General features: G+C 35.5%; 1 protein-coding gene across 11 annotated transcripts in view; it reads left to right on the top strand.

Annotated features, from left to right (window-relative positions):
• Positions 1 to 25,657, top strand: part of NEBL (nebulette) — a 376,811-nt gene that overhangs the window by 288,586 nt on the left and 62,568 nt on the right. For 7 of the 11 annotated variants that reach the window (XM_037510690.2, XM_054695118.1, XM_054695121.1 and 4 more), the window contains 5 exons: positions 760 to 864; positions 2,529 to 2,639; positions 7,535 to 7,645; positions 16,318 to 16,419; positions 17,085 to 17,186. The exons of the other annotated variants lie outside the window; for them this stretch is intronic. In XM_037510690.2, coding sequence (XP_037366587.1) covers positions 760 to 864; positions 2,529 to 2,639; positions 7,535 to 7,645; positions 16,318 to 16,419; positions 17,085 to 17,186 — 531 coding nt within the window. The remainder of the gene's footprint in view (positions 1 to 759; positions 865 to 2,528; positions 2,640 to 7,534; positions 7,646 to 16,317; positions 16,420 to 17,084; positions 17,187 to 25,657) is intronic. 11 annotated transcript variants of the gene reach the window in all.

The raw sequence follows: 25,657 nt of genomic DNA, 5'->3' as shown, positions 1-25,657 counted from the left end.
AAAGGAGTGACTCATTTTACTAGTGATTTCAAGAGATGGGGGAATGAGCAAGCTTTTAGCTAAACATCTCTGGCTTCCTCTTATTCATCTGTCTACCTACAGCAAAGGGTCATTCTGGAATGATCTCCATCGTTTGAGAAGCTTTCTGGACAGATTTTACTCTTGTTGGGGGAGAAGGAGAGGTTGGGGAAGCCTATGGATAGTACAAATTGTGTAATTTGATTTGAGGGGAATTAATAGCAGGAAGCCCAGTGTGACCACAAATTAAGATTCTTCCTCTAATCCAGCATATAGGTAATGATGCTAATAGTAATCTCCGTTTGTTGAATTTCTTCTTAATTGGTTACATCTGTCCTGATGATGTTTAAATTTAGAAGCAGGCAGTTATGTTTCTGTTTGAACAGAGGCTTAACTATTTAGGTCAGTGGCTTAAAAGTAACAATAAGCGACATTTCTGTGAGCAAAGTAGAGAATGTTTAAAAATTACGCTGGGCAAGCTGGTCACAAAGGACCCATAGACATGGTGGTCTAGTGCGCTTGGTCCTTGATGGTAACTGGACCCTTGCTTATCTCTAGAAGAGTCCTTTATAATGCCTTGTCATGTTTACAGCTCTGTGCTGGGTATTGTTTATTTTATTTTGCTTGTTTTGAGCATCATTCTGAATTTATTTTAAAAAGTCTTTCTCAAGTTATTTTATTAAAAAAAAGGAGCAATGTCTTTCTTCATTCTCTCCTAATGTAAATTATTCTCTCTTATAGATCCATTATAAAGAAGAGTATAAAAAGTCTAAAGACAAGTGTACTTTTGTGACTGACACGCCTATGCTAAACCATGTGAAAAATATTGGCGCTTTTATTTCTGAGGTAAGGCTCACAAATTGTAAAATGCCTAGTTTGCATTTTCTTTTTTGATTTATATGGATAAAAATCTGTAGATGAAAGCATTAAAGTTAAGGAAAAATATTTTTGAAAACACAATTGGATGCTGGCAATATTGATAGTTACAATACTATATCATTCTGTGTCAGTTAACTCATGTAAATTGATTTATTTTACTATAATATAATTAGTTATATCTTTATTTTGATTCCAACCCTTTCTTATTTATACAAAATTACTCTTGAAAAGGAGTATTTTTATTCACTAAGTAGAAAGTACTGGCAAAATAGGTAGTTTTAGAGGTTACCTTATTTTATTTCCTAACAGCCTAATTGTAAATAAATTATTGAATGTTAGTCTGAAAATAAGTAAAATTACCAGCTGATTCCATAAAATAATGGTGTCTTTGGTAAGTGATAGTTATCAATTGAATTGTTTTTGAGTAGGATCAGTTCAACAGTTATACCTATTATGAAATCGCAGATTGAAAATGTACTACATTTATTCTTCAGGCTGAAAAATCATATAGTATCTTTCTGGGAGCATTTAGAGCCACAGTTTATGTTGTATCATGAAGCACAAACTTAACAGTGATTTCTGGGGTGAAGCATTTTTGTATTCTGTGAACTGATCATGTGGAAGAGATTAAGCATGACTAGAATAGTGTTGTAAATGACTGACCTCTAGTGTTTCATAAATTATGTTGGAAAAGAGCAATGTGATATTCTCAGGATTATTTCTGCTAAAATGGAAATATTTTGAGGAAAGTCAGTGAATTTTCCTTTTTTAAATACCGAACTTCAGAATGGTGGGAACCTAAGGCTTACACAGAATATACGCTTCATAAATCAATGCTCCAATTGAGCTTTGAGTGGAGTAATACCAGGGACTTGTCAACATAGTGTGGAAAAAACGTGATTTTGTTTATTTGTGTTAACTGTTACTTCTCTTGTGCAGGGAAATTCTTTGTGTTCTTAATTATTAATTGATTCTTTTTCCTGAAGGAATTAACTGCAGAACAAAAAAATAAAAGAAAAGAAAAAGGAAGTGGGCAGTCTATTGTGTTACTCTGAACCTAATCTTCCAGAGAGGAAATGGTGAATGAGCATTTCTCTTAATGAGTAATGATCTTTTAGAGACAGTACAGATTGGAGGCGGGAAGGCAGAGAGACAGCAAAAGGGGAAAAAAAGTTAAAAGCACCCCCACCCTCATCATGGGAAAAGGAAGGCGGTTAAGAAGACTTGAATAAAGGAAAATTGTCCTTTGCGTTCAGGTTCTAGACAATAAATTCTAGCAATTTGTATTTTCTGTAGCAACTAAAATGTCTCGTTCTTAGGTTTGTCTTTACTGAGCAGACATATGAAAGTGTCAACAGACACAAATAGGTTTACTTTTAGAAATGGACATGGATTTAAATAACAGTAGTCATTGCTTTCACATGTCTCATTTCTCTATATAATAAATTGGATTGTTTTTTCTTCCCAATGTGTTCATCAGGTACAGTACCTAAGACTGAAATGGCCTTCAGGCTTTTTTAGTTCATTCTGTTTCTGAAGAAAGTTTTTTTTTTATTATTCTCTTTCAATAGTTACAGAAAAAAAAAAAAAGAATGTTTATTTTTTCTCTTTTCTTCTCCCTCTCCTCCCAGGCAAAGTACAAAGGAACCACTAAGGCGAATCTCTCCAATTCTCTTTATAAGCAGATGCCAGCCACAATTGACAGTGTCTTTGCAAAAGAAGTCACACAGCTTCAGAGTGAGGTGTGGTTTTCCTAAATTGCCATATAATTATGTATTTGAAGCATGCAACCTAATATAAACTATTTGACTTAAAAAAAAGTAGTTGTTTATCTTGGGTATTAAATACAAAATGAAAGATGGGAGGCACTGATTGGTGAGCTGCCAGAGGTCACTGGTGCAGTTGCAGAAAATAAAAGAGATGCAAATTTCTGTTGGTCACGTGACAATTTCTCTAAGTGTGACTGACAGCTGTTAATAGGACAAATTTTAATCTTATTTAGACAGGTTATGTAGATTAAAATATTATAGTAAATATCAATCTAGTGTCTGATTTAATGTGTGATACTCTAAGTGGAGAGCGTTCCCATAGTCTATTAAAAGTCACATAAAGGTCCATGGTTAAATTCAGGATCCACAGATCTGTGCTCCATCACTTAGACAGGTGGCAACTGAAGTTCCTTTTTTATGAATCCTGTTTTTAATTTAGAACATGCCACGCTATCAAAGGAACCTCTATCAGGTGGAAGTGACACTTTTGTGATTGCGAGTTGCAGATAAACTTAAGAACTGTCATCATGTGAACTCATTTTGAATCTAGAAGAGTTTAGGAGTAATTTTCCCTTTATAGTACATCAACACATAAGGAATACTTAATGGGTTTAATTTCTTGTATTTCTTAAAATAGAATTTCAAAATAGAATATATCATCTTGTTGTTTTATTTTCTTCACAGCACTATCTGATTTTTTAAAAACTATATGAATTTGACTTGGCTTCCTAAGTAACATGAGAGCAGGGACCTCATCTGCTTTGTTCCCTGCTCAACCCCTGTGCTTAGAACAGTCCTGACACACAGGACATGGTCAATAAATACTTGTCAAGTGATTTTTGTTGAATATGTTCATTTCCTTTCAAAGGAACTATTTCCTTTTATGTAACTTATATTCTTCATGCTATATTTTAGGTTAATAATAATAGTAAACAGGAATTCTTCCTGCTAACGTGTCAGGTGCCTTTCCTTGATTTCACATGTATTTATATGATTTCATGAAATCCTGAAAACCACTCCATGAGATATTTCCTATTTTGGAGAGGTGGAAATGGAAGCATAGAGAGGTTCAGTGTGCCCAAGGTCACACAGCCAATAAATGGCAGAGCTAGCTCATGGATAGTCTGGCTCCAACATCTGAGATTTTTACCCTTCTTTTTTTTCTGCCCTTCTTTTTTCTTACTAAGCAAGTTTGCTCCTTGCAGTTATGGCTACACCTCAGTTCTTTTTCCTTTTTTAGGTGAGAGGCATGGGGTAGGGGTGTTGTGTGAGAGGATTCACCAGAGACAGAGTGGGGAACATAACAGGAAGAGCTCCTGAAATACACTGCTGAGGGGAGCAGCGGGCGAGACAGGAGAGGTCTGCTGTGCCATGTGGGTTGCTCCCTGGCCAGGGATCGAAGGCAGGCCAGGCTGCTCTGGCTAGCAATAGCTTGATAGTGCTGAGACTTTAACCCCTGCGCCACCAGAGAGACCCCAATACCCAGTTCACGTATGCATAAATAAATAAAAAGAAATCTTTAAAAAATTAACTCTTAAAAAAAAGAATATTATAGGAAAAAATGCCTTAAAAAAAAAGAGAGAGATTTTAGGAGGTTATTTTATTAGATATGCCCCCATTAAAAATTTCAAAAGCAAAGATCACAAAGACATTTTCTGGAAATGAATGAACTATATTTTGAAGTGGTGAGATCTTACCAGGTCTATTTCAGGCAGAGGTCAAATAAATAATCCCTTATCACCAAAGTAATAAAGGCTATTTAAACATCTGATTGAGGAAATTTATGAGAGCCTGTGCTTTTTATCTATTGTAGCCACAGGGTCCTGCTTCATGAGCTTTGGATGTGTTATGCTATGGGATTGGAAATACATTTACCTATATAGTAGTTATAAAGTATACTATAATTTGGGAATGTATATAGCTCTCAAATATATGAAATATAAAAATATACTATGCAACCAGATATATAAAATACATGTATGTGTTAATTAAAATAGGCACATTTTGTGTGTGTGTGTGTGTGTGTGTGTATGTAAAGTATAGAAGCTACTGCAAGTGCCCTCCACTAGTTAGGTATCCAGGGTTAAGGCAACCTTAATTCACAAGGTATGAAGACAATAGTATTAATCTAGGAAAATTCCATACAATAATGACAAGTTCTAAGAATTCAAATTTGTCAGAAATTTATTAGCTTGACATAATTTTCCATTAGCTTCTTTAAGGATGAGAATTAATATGATAAATTGAAGTTCAGCTGCCTCCAATTTGATGTAATCTTAATTCTAAAATGGTACTTAGTAGCAGCTATAAATGATATGACTATTTTAATGCTGCAAGTAGAAAATTACATAGCCTTTTTAAGAAAGAGTGCTTTTTAAAATTGTGCTTGATGACTCACATTTCTATGATAATCCACAAATTATCAGCTGCATTGGTTACATTTATATAGTCACAAGTACAATAGTCTAAAATACAAAATTAACCAGTCATCCAGCAAAAGAGAGATAGGTATAAGTTAGCACTTTTTATTTAAGAAGAGAGAACAAATCTCATAGAAGTTCTTAGCTTAATAGACTTGGCCACCCATGAAACTCCATCCCCCTCCCCCCAGAGATATAATATGAAATCTAATAGAACTGAGAAAATGGACTTTCTCAATCCAAATGGAAGTTCTTAATGGGTTTCCAGTTTAACATAATTAATTAGCGAAAATGTAAAGATATGTTCTTCAGAATTAGATATCCTGATGGATTCAATTGATGGACAGACTCTAATGAGATGAATTACCCCTGGAATAACATAAGGTGCTAATAGGGAGCCCTCATAATCAACCAGATACACAGGATTGGATGTGGAAACAGGGCTTGGCAGGACGAAACCGACTCAGGGCACTAGTTGAGACCAAGGCCACATAGTCATCAAAAGGAAAATGTGACTTCTGTATACATTAATAGCATCTAGCACATGAGAGATGAAAACCTGGATTAAATTGAACAATTCCAATTAGGATAGGTCAGACTCTATCTGGAACACCATGTACATTTTAGAAGAGATGGATTTATTGGAGCTTGCACTGAGGAGAGACCCTGTAGGGTCTACAGGGGTTTGGTGCATTCACCCATTCATTCTGGAGGAATGAATGTAGTTGACATCTGTGTTCCTACATTTGAAGTTCTGTCATATGAATTAGACTTTTTCTATATGGCCAAATAGACGCAGCTATGTGGGAGATTTGGGTTTTATTAAAGGAAAAATTTTGCATCAGAACTTTCATGTTTTAGATCCTGTGGTGCCCCAAGGTGACTTCTCTTTCAGTAAAGTTTTCAAGTAAAACTCAGCGGGGAATTAGAAAAGGGTTTTAAACATTGATAGTTGTAAGACATGGCTTTAAAAATAAGATTTGAGGATTTCATTTTTAAAAATTGGTTTTGTAAGTATCACTTTAATCCTTTAGATGGGTATATTACCTGTTAAGTGGGTGGCTCATTCTGTTTATTAAAGCCTGTGAGGAGTTTAAATTCATGAGCATGTTTAATAAATTCATTCGTTCACTAAACATTTATTACGTTTTTACTCGGTGTCATTCACTGTAATATGCACAGGATGTTAAAAGATGTATTAGATACAGACATAGCTCTCAATGAACTCATTTTGGTAAAAAAGTTTTTCTTTAAATTTACCTATTTTTTTTCCACTGAAAATTAGATCTTATTTTGTTTTTGGTGAACACTGTTCTGTTTTTCTTTGTTGACTTTATTCTCTTGTATCAGGTTATTCCAACTCCATTTAAATTTTTAGTATACATCTAAAGTAATTTTAAAATACTTAATTTATTAGGGTTTTATTCTCATTCATTCAGTGGATGTTTTAGTTATCCATTCATTGAGAAATATTTATTGATGCTTACTTTATGCTAGGTATCATTCTGAATTCTAAGCATTCAGTGAACTGGACAGTTATATACTAGTAAGGCAAAACAAATTAATTCCGGAAAATTTAAACAAAGTATTAAGAACTATGAAGGAAATAAATAGAATGATGGAATAGACTGAAAGTTAGGAGATAAGTTATTTGCTGTCTTCTGGATCTTCTTTGATTTCCAACTTATTGTTGAGTTTGGTTACTTCAACTTTTAAAATAATCATCCTGACACTTTTTCTCCAAACCAGTAGGGAACAAACTTAGTGTGGTCCACATAAAGCATGGCTCTGGTATGGTGCTCGATTTCCCAGCAGAGAATAGGTCTTGGCGTGGCTGAGAATTTTAGCCTTCATGTTGAATTTTCCCAAAGGTTGGAACATTCCTTAAGTTTATATGATATAATATTATATTAGATTATGTTATATTACAGTTGTGCCTACATAAAATTATAACAATTAATTAAAAAAGAGCAATATATTTTTGAATATAAGCTCTTTTCCTCCACAGTTACTTACCCAAGATTTTTTAATATATTTTATTTTATATATATTTTACATCGTTCTTCTTCTTCTTTTTTTTTTTACAATGTATGCTTTCTCATCTTCACTTACCCAAGATTTAAACCTTGAACAAAAATGACCCTAAAAACTCTTGGATGTGGGAGATTTCCCAAAACGGTAGCAAAGATTAAGCTAGATGAATACAAGTGAGTGTTTCAGTATGTGGTCAGGGATATTTGACATAAATGACAAAGAGTTAGAATTAGGAGTCTAAACTGAAGCAGTAATTTTAAGCATTGTTTATATTATCTTGTTATAGAGGTTTCAGAAAATTTGGCTGAGGGTGGTAGTGTCAAATATGCAAAATACTAGCAAGACACTGAAATTTAATATGTAGGAATTCAATTTACTTCTAACTGAAACTAACAATTATCTATCTTTCCTAAGGTTGCCTACAAGCAGAAACATGATGCTGCAAAAGGATTTTCAGATTATGCCCATATGAAGGAGCCACCCGAGGTCAGGCATGCCATGGAGGTCAATAAACACCAGAGCAATGTAAGGAAGCCACTGCTTACTGTTTTCTGGAAGATTGTGGTTAACCTACATCAGGGCTAATGGAGATGTTGTTGAAATTTAAAATCAAAAAGGACTTTACATTTCTCTTAATCCCTCAGTGTTCAGACAGAAGTACAGCTGAATTATTCTGTCAACAGTTATTAAAACCTTGTAGAATGCCTTTAAAATATCAGGCACTTGCAGACATTGGGAATTCTGCTCTGAGCAAGATAAATATAGATCATTTTGGCCTGTTGGATTGTTAGCATTTCCTAGAGCTTCTTTGCCCTGATGGTGAAGCTGCCAGGGTTTCCAGTCTAAAATTGCAGAAGAATGAAGAGAAAGAGTATTGGGAATCAATGACCTAGGGAAGAATCCTTCACAAATGCTATTGTTTTGTTTTATTTTTTCTTGTGGAGGAATACTTGTGAAAAGTAAATTATTTAGACCCATGGGGAATAAGAATGCAATAGATGTCTAATAACTTTTAAAGGCAGCAGCCAAGAAAAAGGAAGCTAGCTGGCCAGAAATGAATTTCTGGTACATCAAAACTTGTATGTATTTTCTCAGTTTGCCTGGTGACCTGGCGGAACAATTTCCCCTGAAATTGGAGGGAAAGCTTATTTGTCTCCCCATCATGAATGTACTGTTCTCTAGGAGCAATGTGGGGACAGTCTGTCATCTTCTTTATGGGTTAGAGTTACTTAAGATAGTGTCTGCCCAACTAGGGTCAAAAAACATCCTTTCTTTGAAAAGTACCTAACACATCTTTGTGATCTTGTAAGGAGTCTGTCCTGCCACTAAGTTCTCTTACTGAATGGAGCCTTGCTGCTCTGAATCCCCAGCACCCCAACTGTGCAGTGATTTTTTTTTTTTTTTGCAGGAGTCAATGGTGATCTAATATTAAATTGCAGTAGGTCAATGCTTAAATAAAAACGGAGTGAGATTTCATGTTTTAATCCAAATCTATAAACATGTGCCAGTACCAAAGCTCTTCTCCTAGATGGTTTATGATGGATAAGCAATGAAGAAGCTACATGTCTTTTAATTACCAGCAAGGTCATTTTAAAGGGATGCTTTGTAAGAACTGTTTGCCTACAGAATGACTATAATAATCATAATAACTCTCACTTAGTGAGCTCTGTCATGTACCAGGAACTGTGCCAAGACTTTGATCATTTCCAATTATTGCAGAATCCCTGCACTGATTCCTGTTTTGTAGAGGAAGAAAATGGGACTAAAGAATCAAACTCCCAAGACCACCTTTTTCTTTTACGCCCTCCTGCCTCCCCCTTAAAGGTCACTGTTTGTTTGTCAGTGGCAGAAAGTAAGTTATCATCAGAATTCAGATAAATGGGTTCAGTGCACTCAGGAAAGAAATACTCAGACACCTGAACTTCCACAGCTTCAATGCCCCAAACCCTGATTTCCTATACACACTGTGGGTTGGAAGGTAGTGGTGTTGGTTTGGGGAGGGAGCTGGCATTACATTGATTCTCAGGAGGCTCTTTCTGACTCTGTGATTCAATGAAATTCAAATATGGAAGTTCCTTATCATAGTACTGGGGTTATTATTTTAACTCTGCCTTTTCTTTTAAAAGGTCTTTGATTGAGGGATTGAGGGAATAGAGTATAAAGCCCTTTTCTCCTCCATTCAATACTGTGTACTTATGGGAAAAGGATGTATTTACTTACACTCCTCTGCCTGCTCTGCTCAACCTTTACATGCAAAGTTTGTACATATAATAGGATTTAGAAAGTGTTTAAGACTATTTACTCAGATTTAAAGAGAGAATGATATTTGTATTCTACCTAGGAAGTAGTTGATATTCCTCTAGAGTCAGGGCCCTTAGAATAATACATTTGTTGTCCCTACGATATGAAATTTAAACGTAGATCTTGAAAGCTACAAGAAAAGCAAATCTCTTCATTCAGCAGGTGAGTTTACAGCATTTCCAATGAAAAATAAAAACTGTCTCATAAAACTTCAGTCCAGTGAAACTTACTTGCAGAGAATTTGCTTGTAGAATTACCCTTTCCTAATGTGGAATGTCACTTTGCACTATGCCTACCTTAATTTACTTTAAAATAAAATGTGTTGTGACATGTGAATCTGATTTTCCTAGAAACAATGCAAATCAGCCTCTTTGCTTACCTTTTCATGTTTCCATCAAAATCATGCCAGTTCTTGGGCCTCCCCTTGTGGTACAGGTGATTGAGCGCAGTGCTGTGAAGCTGTCCGCAGTCTTTGCAGCGCCGGTTCAATCCCAGCCGGCCAGCGAGGGTCCCATATGGCGGGGCAGACCTCTCGTGTCTTGCCCACGGCTCCTCTCAGCCATGTATTTCGTCATTCTGCCTGTTCTGCTCCCTGCTCTGGCTCTGGTGAATTCTCTCACCCTCCTGCGCTTCTGATTGTACCCAGTGCTTGTATAAATAAATAAGTAAATCTTTAAAAAAAAATCATGTCAGTTCTTAGTATCCGCTAGAAAACCAAGAAACTGGGACAATTACAGTTGAAAACTTAATTTTCTGTTGCCATTGTGGCCAGACCTTTTATAATTATACATTCATCAGTGGACGCAAGGGAGTGGTTTTTCTTTTGGAACTGTCTCTCTCTTCTACCTTTAGTGCTGTGAATAAGCAGAACAAAATGGGGGAGAAATTTCATTGTGACTGGGAAACTGATTTTTTTCCCTGTGAGTAACTGAGAGTTCCAGTTTCGGAGAAGAATAATTCTAGGCATAGTAGCCTCTTCTGCCACCCCAAAATTATGATCATAAAAAAGAAGAAATTATTTCTTAGGATTTCCTCCACTGTAGTATATAATAGGAAAGGGATTCTGAGTTGGACCTAGGTTAAAATGGTCACATTGCCACATGTTGCGTGGATGACTTAGGGCCTGTTACTTCAGGTCTCCAAACCCCCATTTTCTCATCTGTAAAATTGGATAATGATACCCGCCTCACAGAACTCCCACGTGTTAAATGAGGTGATAGATGTAAAGGGCTCTGTAGAAGAACCACGCCAAAAATCCTCACCCTATTTGATCCTCCTCCTGTTTAAAATGGTGATTTCAGAGTTAAGTGTGATTTTTCAAGTTCATTTGAAAGAATGAAGAGTTTATTTATTTTTATTTTATTTTATTTTATTTTTTAAAAAGATTTATTTATTTATTTATACATGCACTGGGTACGGTCAGAAGCGCAGGAGGGTGAGAGAATTCACCAGAGCCAGAGCGGGGAGCAGAACAGGCAGACTGATGAAGTACACTGCTGAGGGGAGCAGTGGGCATGGCAGAGGAGGTCTGTGCGCCATGTGGGACCCTTGCTGGCAGCCGGGGATTGAACCGGTGCTGCAGAGGCTGCGGGCAGCTTCGCAGGCCAGCGGTCTACCGCTGCGCCACTGTGGAGGCCCCCAGAAGGAAGAGCTTAGATTTACGAAAGGGTCAAATCAATCTAAAATTTACATTAAACATTTAGGTCAGAAGGGCATATTCAAAGGGTTCCTGAACCCATACAACTACCTAACTTCTTGTTGATACTATAATCAAAAACTGATTAGAAACGGTCTAAGTCCTTTTGTATCTTAAGGGATATACCCCTGCCAAATTTCTCTAATGTACTTAGAGAAACTGGAGATATTCTATCCTGTTACTTTTCCCTAAAGATGGGGTTAGAATAAAAACCCTAGTAACATTATTAGTTCTCATCAGTCTTATCAGAGACATGAAATTCAATCGCTCTAAAGTAAGTCAAACAAATTTTAAGCTGTCATTTTATTTTTCGTAAGTAATACGGTCTGTATAGACTTGTGGTGAAATTGGAGTGGTAAACTTTTCCAACATGCCATATTGGTAATCAGTTCAATGTGTATTAGAAAGACATATTCGGCAGGGAAACAAGAAACTTAATGTTCTTTTCAAGAATGATATATATACTTTCTAACATTAATAAAGACTTATACATAGAGAGAATTTCTATTCCATCAGAAAGTGAAAAAGTCTAAAGATAAATCAGTAAAATGATACTAGAGAAACATTTGTGACTCTATGTGGTTCCCCAATACGACTTACAATAACAGTGTCTTAGGATTTAATATTAAAATGGATATATTAGTATTCTGTTCATCTCTGAGAATAGTTAGCTATAGCTATTCTGCCTTCTTCACAATATCATGGTGGTGATAAAAGGTAATTAAGAAAAAGAAAACTTCTATCAACTGTAAAAAGCTTCATAAACTGACAATAATGATAAACTTTCTAGATATAGCTCCATATTTTACTACATCTTTTAGAAGATTGAAAACTTTTCTGTTTTTTGATATGGGTACACAGATCCTGCATTTACTTATATTTCAAATGCCTGTAGCCTCATAAAATTAACTTATAATTAAATATTCTAGTAGTTTTTTACATGTATTGTGCCAAACAAAAATAAGTCTCAGTAAAATGGAATTGTCAGGCCATAGGCCTATTTGATGATACCTGGAGGGCTCCTCTACTGTGAGAATCTGTGATGGCTGCCCAAGGAATTCTTGAGAATGACTGAAGTGGTGTTTCAAAATTATAACCAAATATAGGTTACAGTATTCACTTCTGATCCATAAGCTTAAAAAGATAGGCACTCTGGTTTCTTCTTCCCAAGAATCCTTTTAATCTTCACCTGTGTAGCCAAGGGAAGGAATAGTACTGGGCCAATTGGGTCTGATTTCTGTCTTCCTCTGTCCTTACTCCCAAGGGGTTTCCATCCTGGTAGCCATCCCTCGGTTCTCAACCTTGGCATCTCCCAGTGCTTGAATTTCACTGTAAGGACAGTCCTAGTAGAGGTTTTGCTTTCCTCTAATTATACTCATCTATTGTGTTTTAAACCACTATTGTCTGAATATGAAGAGCTTGCTGCAGAGTCACTGGCAATCCATTGCCTACCTATCTGGCTGTAGCTAGAGAATAAAGAATCTAGGCCTTTCACTTCCATTTTCAAAGTCTGAGTTCTTATTAACAAAGCCTCGCCTATGAAGATACAAGGACAGGGATTCTGGATACTGCTTCCAGACTTGGGAGTGAGTGTGTATAGATGGAGGTCAAATGAGTCAGAATTCTAGCACAGAAGGAAAGGGGATGTAGAGTTAATGATCAAAGTGTGCAAAGAGTTTAGAATAGTGTCTGGCCCATGGGATGCTATATGTACACAGAAAGTCCTACAAAAGATAGGGGCCAATGAAACAGAAGTAGAAAAATTATAAGGAGAGAGTAAGTTAAGATTGAAAGACAATATAATGGGATGAAAATACAAGCTGGGGGGGTAGAGGGAAGTCTTTGAAGAAATTCAAAGGCAGATTTTGATGGAATTAAAATCTTTAATTGAAGGCGATAAAGGACAGACTTAACACTGCAGAAAAAAATTAAGTGGGAGCTGATTTAGTGAGGAGTTTCTCACTAGAATGGGAGAAAGCCACCTTAAGTTAACCCTAGTAAAAAGGTGACAGTTTATAGTTTACATAACTGGAGAATTTGAGTTACCTTCAGGTGTAACTGGATCCAGCTTCACAGTGTCACCTAGAATCTTCCTCACTTTCCATCACCTGGCTTCTATATGACTTCACGTGCAGAGAAACTCTGCCGGGTGGTCTCAAGATAACAGCTGTATTTCCAAAATTAAATCATCCTACAGCAGCTGATCCCAGAGGCTATGACTAAAAATCCTTGTGCTCATAGATTTGAGAAATACATGAATGAATCAGTGAATGTTATGTACCTGGTACTACATAATAAATGGTCTAAAATGGAGAATACTATTGTTATTATGATTGTTATAATTATTATCTTCCTGTCTTCCATCTCCTTTCTCTTTTTCCTCTTCTCTCCTCTTCTCCCTACTCCTTCTTCATTCTCTGTTATGTTCTGAGGATACAGTAGAGAACAAAACAGTAAATAAAATGGGGTAAAATCAATCAGTGATTCTCAAGCTTGTGCCTTTCCTGGTTGATGGTTTCCAAGAACCTGTTTCTTCTCTTTTCTTATTCAAAACTTTATCCTCTAGAACACCTTAATATCAAGAGAAGCCTGAAGAATGCAAGCCAATTCACTATCCAAAGACATTTAGAGATTGAATTTATTAAAACTTGAAATATGTATTTTTATATATAATTACATAAAATATTAATGTTCTTTGACCTTCTGCTGACCAACCTCTCTTCTGCGGCATAACATTTGAATTCTTCCTTCATTCAGACAGACTTCAGAATGGAGCTGATAGCTATTGTAGACATTGGAGACACAGATGAGATTCCCTCAAACCTATGTAATGGATTAGATAGCCAAAGAAGACCAGTTTACTTAGGCAGCCCTTTTGTTATCCAACCTATGTTCAGCTCTCCTTACAGGAGTTTGCTGCTGTAAATATCCCTCAGTGTAAGCCCCTCCTGATCCTGTGGAATATCCTTCAGCCAAGATATTCTGAAAGATCTGACCAGGCTCCTTTGCTTTTCTCCTGTGTGGCTCTGTGGTATCCGCTTGTTTGAATTTGCAGCTCATGTCAATCTTAATATTTGTTTTGAGTCACATATGCTGGCCTCTAATTTGCAATTTACATGGATGATGGGGCCCTATTCAGAGTCCTGCTCTGCCGCCTTTGTGCTGTTCACCTCTCTTCACGCAGTCATTAGGCTGAACAGCATATAATTAGGTAACCCATGGAAAGCTCAGATTTCTGAAAGGTTGCAGCTCTTTTCAAAAAGTAAGGGTTTCCATTTTTACCCTTATTCTTTTCTAAACAAAAAGACATTTACCCCCTATGGTTTTCATATGAATGTAGTAACCTAGAAACAGTTAGTCTTGTAGGTGGGTAATAATTTTAGTTTGTTTTCACCTGAGAGTCAGTTTTTGTTTACACAGCTTGTGTTTAACTCAGTGTAGACTGAGGGTGATTGGCCATCGCTTGTGGATGAATGTGTGGCTGTTTGAAACCAGTGAAATTAATTTATTTTCAATCCCTAAAGATATAAAATTCACCCAACAAAATAATTCAGTTTTCCGTTTATTTTTATGTTTTTTCTTAACTACCTGTATTCACAAAGCCTACCTGAAATTACTTGTCAAGGTAGAGCCTATGAAAATAGGAATACTGAATAAAACAGATGTTCTTGCTGAAATTATGCTAATTGTATTTAAACTGTGTTCACTTGTCAGACAGGTTCATGATTAAAACATAGTTTAAGAAAATAGTCTCAGTTGGTAAGGCAAATGCTAGTGCTTAAAAGAATAAATAGAAATGTATGTTAATGTTTCATTGACATAAAATAATATGGTTAGGCAACCTATTGAAGTATTAATGTGTTATCATTTCTTACTCTTGATATTTTTTTTTAAAGAAGAAAGTACAAGTATTTTTTAACTTTGCAAGGTTGGAAGGACAGTAGCAAGATATATTGATGCTATCTAGTATAGTCATACCAGTCAATTGGGGAATTCATTAAAAGGTAGACTCTTGGATCCCATTGACTAAAATTTTGTTACTGAGGGTGGGGGATGGATCCCAAGAATCTAAATTTTTAATAAATATCCAAGATGATGCTATTGCGTAAGGTTTTTAGGAATAATTGTTTTGTACAAAATGTAATTAATAGTGCACTTTGTATAGGTGTCCAGTTGTACATTTCTGTGTCCTATGTTTCTCTGCCTTGTAAATATTTTAACTGACTGTTTTATTGCATCCTTTGTATTATAACTCTAATAGAATATAATGTAATGGGTAAGTGGACCATTCTCTGATGATATTGCCAAAAGAACTACATCTGGCAAATAGTTCAGTATCCCTTCAGTTCATGATTGATCTTGAGAAACAGAAAAGTGACAGACTAGTGAGATATTGTTCATCAGACATTATACCAGTTTACTTCTGTTCTCTTCTCCTATTTGCAAGTTTAATTCATCTAAATGAACAAGGTCATCTGAAACATATTTCAAAATAAATATATGTGTGTATACGTATATACACATATATACATACACACACCATGTATATGTGTATATATACACATATGTATATGTGTGTGTAGACACACACCATATATATATACACATATGTGTATACACACACACACTACGCTATGGTATGATTGTATCTATTGTACATTGAGAGGATGAATATTCCTTAATATAATTGCTTTTATTTTTGGAGGGCTGAGTTATTAGAATGATATTTCCTAGATAATGAAACTATCAATGCTCATGACTTAGGCCTCCTAGACATGGGCGTTTTAAGAGTCATCAGAAAAAAGGGAGAGAAAGTTTGGTTGAAAGGATGAAAGCTAGAGCTGCAGAGCTTCCCACCCTTATCCTAGAAAGTGATTTTCCATTTTTGTATGCATCTGGCGGGGGGTGGGGGGGTGGAGGGGTGGTCTGTGTAATGAGCAAGTAAAAGACAGTGATGAACATCTTCTGTTCTGTATGTGAATTTGCACACATACTTACATACAATGATGTGCTTATTAGGGTGGTAGATAAAATATTCAACCAAATAAATGCTGTACATAAAAAAATTGAAAAAAAAAAAGCAACTTATGGTCAGCAGGGGCTCTAAGATGGTATGGCAAAGGTAAATAGTGTTATGGATATCAAGATAGTAGCTAAAAGAAATCACTAATTTTTTCAATAAAACTGTCTCTTTCTTCAGATTTCTTACAGAAGAGATGTACAGGACACCCATGTGTATAATGCAGAGCTTGACAGACCAGACATCAAGATGGCAACACAGATCTCCAAGATAATAAGCAATGTAATCTCTCTTTTTTGAGCAGACATAATTTCTTATTTTGCAGGAGACAAAGCATGGGTTGGCACTTTGCTGGTTAATGAGTAAAAGTAATCAATCTGAACTAACGACATCTCGTTTTTTTCTTATTTGCATTATACATTTGACTACATAAATTACTTGGGTCTATGCAGACATTGCTCAAGCTTGACCTGACAATGGTCAGTGTTACCGTTCTTTTAGAGAAATCAATGCTGCTGTCTATAATGTCATATTCAAATATCTCAGCCTAAAAGTGAAGGTTGTCAGTCAACTGGTCCATATTATAGCTTATCTTCCTCAACAAAACCAGAAAAACTATATGTATGTCAAATGCAAAGTCTCAATTATCCAAAAGTTTCCCCTATATATTTTTTTACTACTTAGCCATAAACACAGTGATGATGATGACTGGATATATAGACTCAAAATTTGTAATGACTTTACTGCAAAAACAGTTGAGTTTATTTAAATATACCCACTATAAAATCAATTCCTGCTTTAACATTCAGCATTTATTATTTGGTGAGCTATAGGAATATTTTTTATGGAATCTGAGTTTATTATATTTTATTTTGGCTAATGTCAATGTAAATGTCATTATATTAGATAGTAGAAATATATAACATTCTGTTACATATTTATTTTAGGCAGAATACAAGAAAGGACAAGGTGTCATGAATAAAGAGCCTGCTGTAATTGGAAGACCAGATTTTGAACATGCTGTGGAAGCTTCAAAACTTTCTAGTCAAGTAAGACTCTTGTGAATATTCCAGAATGATTTTATTCAAAGATTTTGTTTCTTAGCAGCACAGAAAATATTTCATTTTAGATAGTATCATTAGTTGTAAGACTATTCAAAGATGTTTCTGAAACCATTTCAGATAGGACTGCAATAATTATAAATTCCAGTGAAAGAAAAAATAAGTCCAATTTTAAGCTTGAAACTGTTTTCTCTCCCAGCTCAAATCCTAACCTCTTTCAATGAATTTAGTCATGTTCAAGTTTTCCAAAATTTCTAGAATCTAGAAATAGTCATACCAAATAATTACATTTCTGTTGATTTACATACATGTATACATATTTTTTATGAGTAATAAAAATGTTAATTTTTCAATTTCATTTAATAAAAATGGTGATGAAGATGAAGACAATTGAAATCTTATTGAAGAATATACATCAAAGATCTGAAAACGTATTAAAGACATGCCACATTTTTGACTGAAAGTCTCAACAATTCTCCCAAAATTAATATATAAATGTCATGCAATTTCAATTAGAATTCAATACAGTTGCTCCCCCTATATGAATAGATGATCTCCACATTTAAATGGAAAGGAAATGCCTGAGAATAGCTTTTAAAAATATGAAAATGAAGACCAGTGAAGGCAAACTTAAGTCATAAGTTCCCATAACATAATACAAAACCACTGGAATTAAATCAATATGGGATTGGTATAGAAAAAGATAAAATAATCAGTAGGATAGACTGGGGAATCCTGAAATAGATTCCAATCTGTATAAGAATTTAATTTATGATAAAAGTATTGGTTCAGGTCAGTGGGAAAAAGTTGTATTAGTTAAAAATGGTGCTGACATAACTGGTCATCCATCAGGGTAAAAATAAAATTGGACCTGAATCTTAAACCATATACAAAATGAATTCCAGATGGATTAAAGATGTGAATGTAAACAATAGAATAATTTCAAAATCTTGAAAGAAAATCCAGGAGACTATATATACTACATAGGGATAACAGAATTGTTCTTAAATAAGACTGGACATCCAGAAGCTGTAAAAGAATGCCTAGAAAAACTAGAATATATGAAAATTTAAAACTCTTACAATGCAAAAAGAAAACATTTGTAAAGTCAACAATGATAACAAACAATAATATTTATACATTTATAGTGTTTTTAACTTTGAAAATATACATTCATTTATTTGAAAAATGCTTAATTGAATTATGTTACAAAATGGAGAGGTATGAATAAGAAAAACTATAAAATCTAAGACCACAAAATAATATCTGAACAAATGAAAAGACCAATTATGCTCTTGGGGCAGGTTTCTCAATATTCAATGTCATGAAAATGTTAATTCTTCTAAAATTAAAATTAAAATTCCATGCAATTCCAATTATAATCTAATAGGTTCAAACATTTTTTGGAAAAAATTAAATATTTGAATATGTTATAAGTTAGACTTACTATGGAGAAGGAAGCGTCTGAGAATAGCTTTTAAAAATATAAAAAGAAGAGCAGTGGTCTTCATTATTTGGAAAATATTTGGAAAAATGTTTGTAATACCTATGATGATGACATACTAATATCTAATATATACAGAATTTCTTTACTATTAAAAAAAATGAAAAGCCCAGTAAAAAAAAGTTAGCAGAGAATGCAAATTGATAGTCACAGAAGAGCATATATAAATAGTCAATAAACATTTTCAAAAATACTCAGACTTATTAGTAGTTAGGGAAATACCAGTAAAGTAAAAGCAAAATGTTATTTATACACAGCTCATTCTCTGAGAATGGAGAAAGACATTAATGAGGGGTGTGCAGATAGAAAGGTTTTGTGTAAAAGGTAGGTTTGAGCTAGCTAAGCTAGATTTAAAGGAAGAGAAAGCTGTGCATCAGGCACCAGGAAAAGACCCCAAAGAAAGGATGGGAATAATACGTGACAGAGGAGACAGGACAAGAGGGGGCTGAGGCAAGGAAGTGCAGGTATAAACTCCAGGGGGTTTAGGAGGAGTTTAGCTGCTGTGTAATAATAACTGGGTCAGTGTGTATTTGTTTGGACTATGGCTGTACTTACAGAGTGGAGTAGCAACAATATGTCCTATAGAAGAAAAGGTAAAAAAAGAAAAAGTGACTTTGGACTCTATGAAGGGGCCCTCTGGACTCCTTGTCCCCATTTTAACTGTAGTCTCTCCAGTAGCCTTGACTGTCAGGTAAGAGATGAGTATTTTGAGCAGAGAAGCATTATGTGTAAAGAAAATGCTGTCAAAGGAAGGTTAAAGTGGCTGCCCAGGGCAGGGATGCCTCGCTTCCCAAGAGGTGAAAGTCCTAGGGAGCAGCCTGCATGGAACCCCTCAGGGTCATGAGAACCCAAAAAGAGAAGGGGTGGGGGAGAATGTGCTTCGCATTAATTGCTTTACAGTTTTTGAGATACTTTCAGTTGTAAACCCACTTTGTGACTGAGGAGGCTGCTGATGTCACAAGCGATTAGGGTCTAGTCTGGGTGAGGCACTCAGGGACTGGTTTTGGATTTGACTCCAGGTGCTTCTTCTTCCAAATAATGCTGGAGAACAGGCAGCACATATTTAGGACACGCACAGTGACTCTTTTTTTTTCTGGAATTGCTCTAGGTTTCCAGCATAGCTACCTGACTTCTTAGGATTTTAGCCTGTTCTCAGGGCAAAATTTCCCATCAATTGTTGTGGGAGAAGCAGTAGGTTCTAGAAAAGGACATTTCAGTTGAGAGGTTGAGAAAATAGGGTCTGGAGCAGCACTGCCTGAGTTAGATTCTTGGTTTTGCCACTTGTTATTCGAGTGACCTTGGACTAATTGAATTTCTCTTCCTCATCTGTATAATGGGGATGGCAGTGATACTTGCTTGCTAGGGTTGTAATGAAGGGTAGTGGGATTACTGTGAGTGAAACACTGAAAATGGTTCTTGGCCCCTAGAACAGTACATAGTTCCTTAGGGGTAATTTTGCTGTAGCTATTCAGGATAGTTTTCCACTCTACATTTTCACATGAATTCAAACACAGAATGAGGCAGGAATAGCTTCACTGGCCTTTAGTTTCCACTCTTAAATGTATTCCTTCACAAACTTAGTTGAGCGTCCTCAGGAGAAAGATTTAGTATTTGAACTTTTGTTTTCACATTTAAAATTCAGTCTCCAAAAATCTTATCATTTGATCCCTATGTGGTTTTTAGACAGATTTTAAAAATCTTGATTCATTTAGAAACTGAATGATCAGATGCTTAAGCAGACTATAATTTGTAAGATACATTATTATATTATCTTTGTTTTTTGGTAACAATTCCATCTATCTCATGGTATATAAACTCATCTGAAAATGGGAAAGCTGGGCAGATGAGTATATAGGACGTTTGGAATGAATCTGGTATGTTCCATATGTATATCAAGTGTATTAACTAGAAACAAAGACAGAAAGTACAGTTTCGTATCTTCATTGATAACTTGAAAATCATATATTCTCTTGCTGTTTAGCTAATGACAGATTGTGAATTCAGGAGGTCTCCAAGACAAATACATAGACGGGAAATGATTTTGGAATGCAATAATCAGGGAAGCTGGGGGCAGGATGCAGGAAGGAAAGAGCTAGATAGCGCCAGAAGGACTGTGAGGTTGATGGTGATGACAGGGCTGTGTGCATGGCCTGCAGTGATAAGATACACCTGATGAAAAGATGAGGCCAAGGAAGCGAGTGGGCAGGATGCTCCTGTTTTACCTGTAAATTGAGCTCTGTGGGATTCAACCCAGAAAAGGTAATGGAAACACACACACCACATCCTGTAACGTGTGCAGCAGCTTTGCTCACGTAAAGTTTCCCTTTTTAAAACTTCGGAGGCACATAAAATTATGGCCAAGTAAAGAAAAAGCAATAAAAATGAAAAAGTAAATCTCATCTTCCAAAAGAAAGAGACTGATGTACTTTTAAGTATCTCAAATATAAATGCGGCAATAGTTTTGTTTTTAATGCAGTCATTGTTGAAGTCATCAGCTTAAAAACTCTAAGAGTGGTTAATCTGTCAATATATTCATATATGTCATCTTAATTTATTACTTGGACTTTTTCTAGTTGAATTGGGATTTGTTGCTTAGTTTTATAATTTTAAGGAAAACTTTTGGTGTTATAATAATTAGTATTTGTTCTAAAATGATATTTGTTGTATTGAGAAGAGTAGGTTTTAAACCTGAGAATTACACTTTAGATTGCTGTACAAATTTAATAATAAATATTGTCCTCAGTTGTAAGGTGTATTAATTGATTTGAAGCATCTCAAGCTCTTCCTTGCTGGCAAGGACTCTTCCCCAACAGCCTCCTTACACCACCCATGGCCATAAATGTCAAGTCTTTGACTTGCCTGTTAAAATTGTATGACTCTCCTCCCCTTTATTTTTTGTTATTTTTCTTTATGGTTCTTAGCACAATTTCTAATAGTCACATGCATATTCATGTGTGTACTTTAAATAGCTGCTTCCTTTACTGCATGGCAGGCTCTGTGGAGACAGGCCTTTGTTGTGTTTATTGCACCAATAGAGAAAGACAAAAATTCGCTTTTCAATAGCTAGACATAGGCCAATGAAACAAATTTCCCTGTATCATTAACATTTTGTGCAAACTCCCTAATATGTTACGTTGTTATAAAAACTAAAAACTAAGGGCAAAGATACTCTTTTAGGAAAAATTCAGGCTTAAACATTGATTTTATGGTGAGTTCTACATAAAAATTTGCTTTTAGAGTCTTCCTTGACAGTTTTTAGTTTAATTTCATCCAATACTGGGTTATTTAGATATGTGACATTGTGTTATCATTTTCACTGATAATTAAGGTAAGCTTATCAAATTTTCTGTTTCTTTCTTAACATTCATTTCTATGACTATGATGAAAAGCTTTCATTTAGGGTATGTTCTTTTCTGCCTTTTCTGTTTCTTTGTGAATCTGAGTCATAGGTGATGTCATTGTAGAGCCCAGTACTCCTCAGAGTACAAGCTTCAAACTTCTAGTTTAAAATTGTGGCTTCCGACCATTAGAATACTGCTCTGTGAGAATCCAGCTATGAGGAACTAGTGTAAGTGATATCATTGTAGTTTAACCATTCCTGTCTTTTCTCCAAGTTTGGACCTCTGGAAGTCCTGCTAATTCTGTTAACAGTCTTTATACAATGTTTAGGAGCTTAATCCTATATACCTATCCTATATTAAAAAAAGTTAGTAGACATTTGTACTATAGGATGTGATATTCATAATGTCAATAAAATCATTTCCAGGCACAGTTAGTCATTTGTTTCCAAAATAATTGATTTAAGTATAAGGGGTAACATTGTGTCTCAAAGGCACAGCAAAGTCACTCAAAACCTACTCTTCCTTTTCTCATATGGTCTTAAAATTAGAAGGGAGATACTTTGTTCCATGATTGGGTCAGTTGCCTGTTAAAATCAAAAGAAAACATTGCCTTGATCACTTAGGATAGGTGAGATGTCAGGAAGAGGTAGACACTCAGATGTATGAACTGTGGCTTAAAACTAGGATAGACTGTTGAATGTGAATGTGTAGTCAGTGAGTCAGTGGTGAAAACTAGGACCCATTGAAACCATGTGGCTGTTTTCTTTGTTTACCTATCTGCAAACTTTACAGAAAAGGTAAAGGTTTTTTTTTTTTTTTTTTTTTTTTTTACACAATGCAGTTATTTTACTTTAATTAAGTCATGAGGAAAATTCTTGCATTTTTGTGGCTTAGGCACCTTTTGAATCAAATCACACAGAATACTGAAAGTTAGAATATATATTTCACAATACTTTGCTTATTGCATTCATTATAAGGATATGGATGAGAGATATACTTAAAATAATTAATTTCACTACAGAAATAGAATGGAAAGGTTAAGCAGCATTTTAAAACTCAAATTGTAAGGTGTATAGGCAATGCATAGCAGTGGTAGAAATCTTTAAAAATCAAGTTATCAAGAGCTATTACAAAATTGTTGCAAAATTTGAAGACTCATGGAAGTTACCTGTTCCTGCCTTTGAATGAAAGACCACTTCTCAGTATTTTCCATCCACTTATTCATCCAATCAGAAAGTTACTGAACTAGATATTACAGTTTAAACAGAACCTCTCCTCAACTAAGCTTACTGTTTATAAAGGGACGAGCCACAGCTCAGGTGTGCAAGGTCTGACCAGATGAATTTGGGGTGCTTCAAAAATAGATCAGCAGTAAATATTCTAGTCTGGGAGATCATAAGAGGCTTTCAGAAAGAAGTTACACTTGGGCTAATACCTGTAGGATGTGTATAAAATTTCAGGTGAATAATGGGAGCAGGTGGGGGGTAGTAGTTTGAGCAGGAAAGCAGATTATGGTTCTCTGGTAGACAGCTCAGTGGATAGAAAATTTCAATTGTAATCTGCAGAAATCTTGTTGGCTACAACTTCTACCCATTAATACTAACTGTACCTTTCTGAGTAGAACAAATGCTATTTTTCTATTTTTTCATATATTTGGAGAGAGTTACCACCTGACTTCTAAATCTCTTCAGTACAGTTTTTGACACAGAGTATATATTAAATAAATATTTTCTGAATGAATAAATAAAAGTCCCTTAGGAACCATAAAGTGCAATACAAATGCAATATTTTATATTTTGTATTTGCTGTTTTTCATTTCCTTTTACCATTTTCCCTACCTAATAGGATATAGCTCAAATCAATTTAACAAAGACCTTAGGGTGTGTATGTGTGTGTGTGGGGAACTTGGGAATTCAAGAACTACTATACTTTCAACTCATGCCTCAGGATTTGATTCATTCTCTGAGAATAAAACAAGTGTTGTCATTTTCATTATTAATTTATATACTTCTTTAATAGCCATAGAGTAAATGGCAAATTCTTTCAAAGCACTATGCCAGGCACTGGGGATACAAAAATATATAAAAATCTCTTCTGTGCTCACTGTCTATTTAAACAAATAGTTTAAATATATGCTCTCCTAATTGGAGCACATCTCCTAATTGGGATGTACTTTGAAATAATTTTCAAGCGTGACTGAGACTCAGTCAGGTTGGCTTTGGGAAAGTAGTACTAATCCCGGGTTCCATGGACTGGGGTCTCAGTCATGTCAGCTATCCCAGCCTCACAGGTTGGAACTCAGTACGGCTTCCAAGTTGAATGAGTAGAGGAAGAAAAGAAGAACCATTACGATATGGATTAACTTTTGTTTATCACAAATAAACACTCACTTGGAAAGAGCAAATGCCAGGTTTAGTAGCACATGAGCAGCTGTCAAGTTAATTGCAAGTCATCCCCCTCCTGTGTTCCTGTGCTCCAGGTGCGGCTGCGCTGGTTGCAGCAGGGCTTACAGACTGCCGGACAAGCTCCATGCTCAAGATCTTAACACTATCTGTGCCCCTCCGGTGCTGGAGGTGGGAGAACATGAGTAATTGAAAGAAAACTTGACACAAGCCCACATTATATAGAAGGATCAGTAGATGAGATTGTACAGCTATGAGCTGAGAGTGTGCAGGGCATTGTATCCCTCAGGCAGAATGTCTTATGTGGAGCGTGTGGAGGCATCTGGCGCCATTCAGATGGAAGTCTGTATATGTCACTTAAAGCACTGAAAACCGACGGAGAGACGAGCACAGATGAAAATACTGTGAAAAGTGCTCTAGCAGAGGGTTATAGAGGGCACAAGGGAAGCGGACCTATAAGCTTAGGGCAGGACCAGGTAGGGAAAATCTTTGGTTCGGTGCCAGCTACTGTGGAAAGTAGTGAGGGGGATTTATTTATTCCACTGGTGATATTGCTCCTGATTTCAAGATATAAAATAATTTTTAAAAATTTGAATGTTTCTTGTTTTAGAGAAGCCTCACCAATGAATTAGAACAAATGAGGTTTTGCTTGTAATTTATAAGTCAATATCAGAAAGTTCTTCCAAGTGTTATAGTCCCACCAGGATTTTTACTAGCTCTCAACTATAGGTACTAGACTTGTGTCCCCCAGGGAGACCAATTACTGAGGACACAAAACAATTTGAGCCATCCCCAGATTGCTTTTTAGCAGACAGAGTCTGAAGATGCATGGAATTATGAATAAAGGGACATTCTGAGACTGTTGTAAGAAAGTAAAATAGTGTAAGAATTGCAACATGATAAAAATATTATCAAATAGCAAAGCTTTTAATACTTTTGAGGTCTGTGCAGCCTTTCTTGGATGTAGGAATCAAAGGCGGTGTGAAATGGAAGGAGCTAGTTGTTTGTTTGGTTTTTTGATAAAGAGCTTGTATCTATACTCGTTAACATACATTCATGTTTCTCTCTTCATGGAGAAAAATATAGTTCAATAGGAAGTAAGCCGATAATCCTTGCTTTGGATTCCCTAAGACTAAAATAAAGAAAAAAATATGTCAGAATGAATATTGAAGATGATTTTGCTCCTGGAAGCAACTGTGGAGTTAAAGCAAA

The sequence above is a fragment of the Talpa occidentalis genome, unplaced genomic scaffold, assembly GCF_014898055.3.
Source record: "Talpa occidentalis isolate TD23 unplaced genomic scaffold, MPIMG_talOcc4v2.1 talOcc4.14, whole genome shotgun sequence".
NCBI lineage: Eukaryota > Metazoa > Chordata > Mammalia > Eulipotyphla > Talpidae > Talpa > Talpa occidentalis.
The sequence above is the reverse complement of the archived record's forward strand: the minus strand, read 5'-3'. Positions and strand labels throughout refer to the sequence as shown.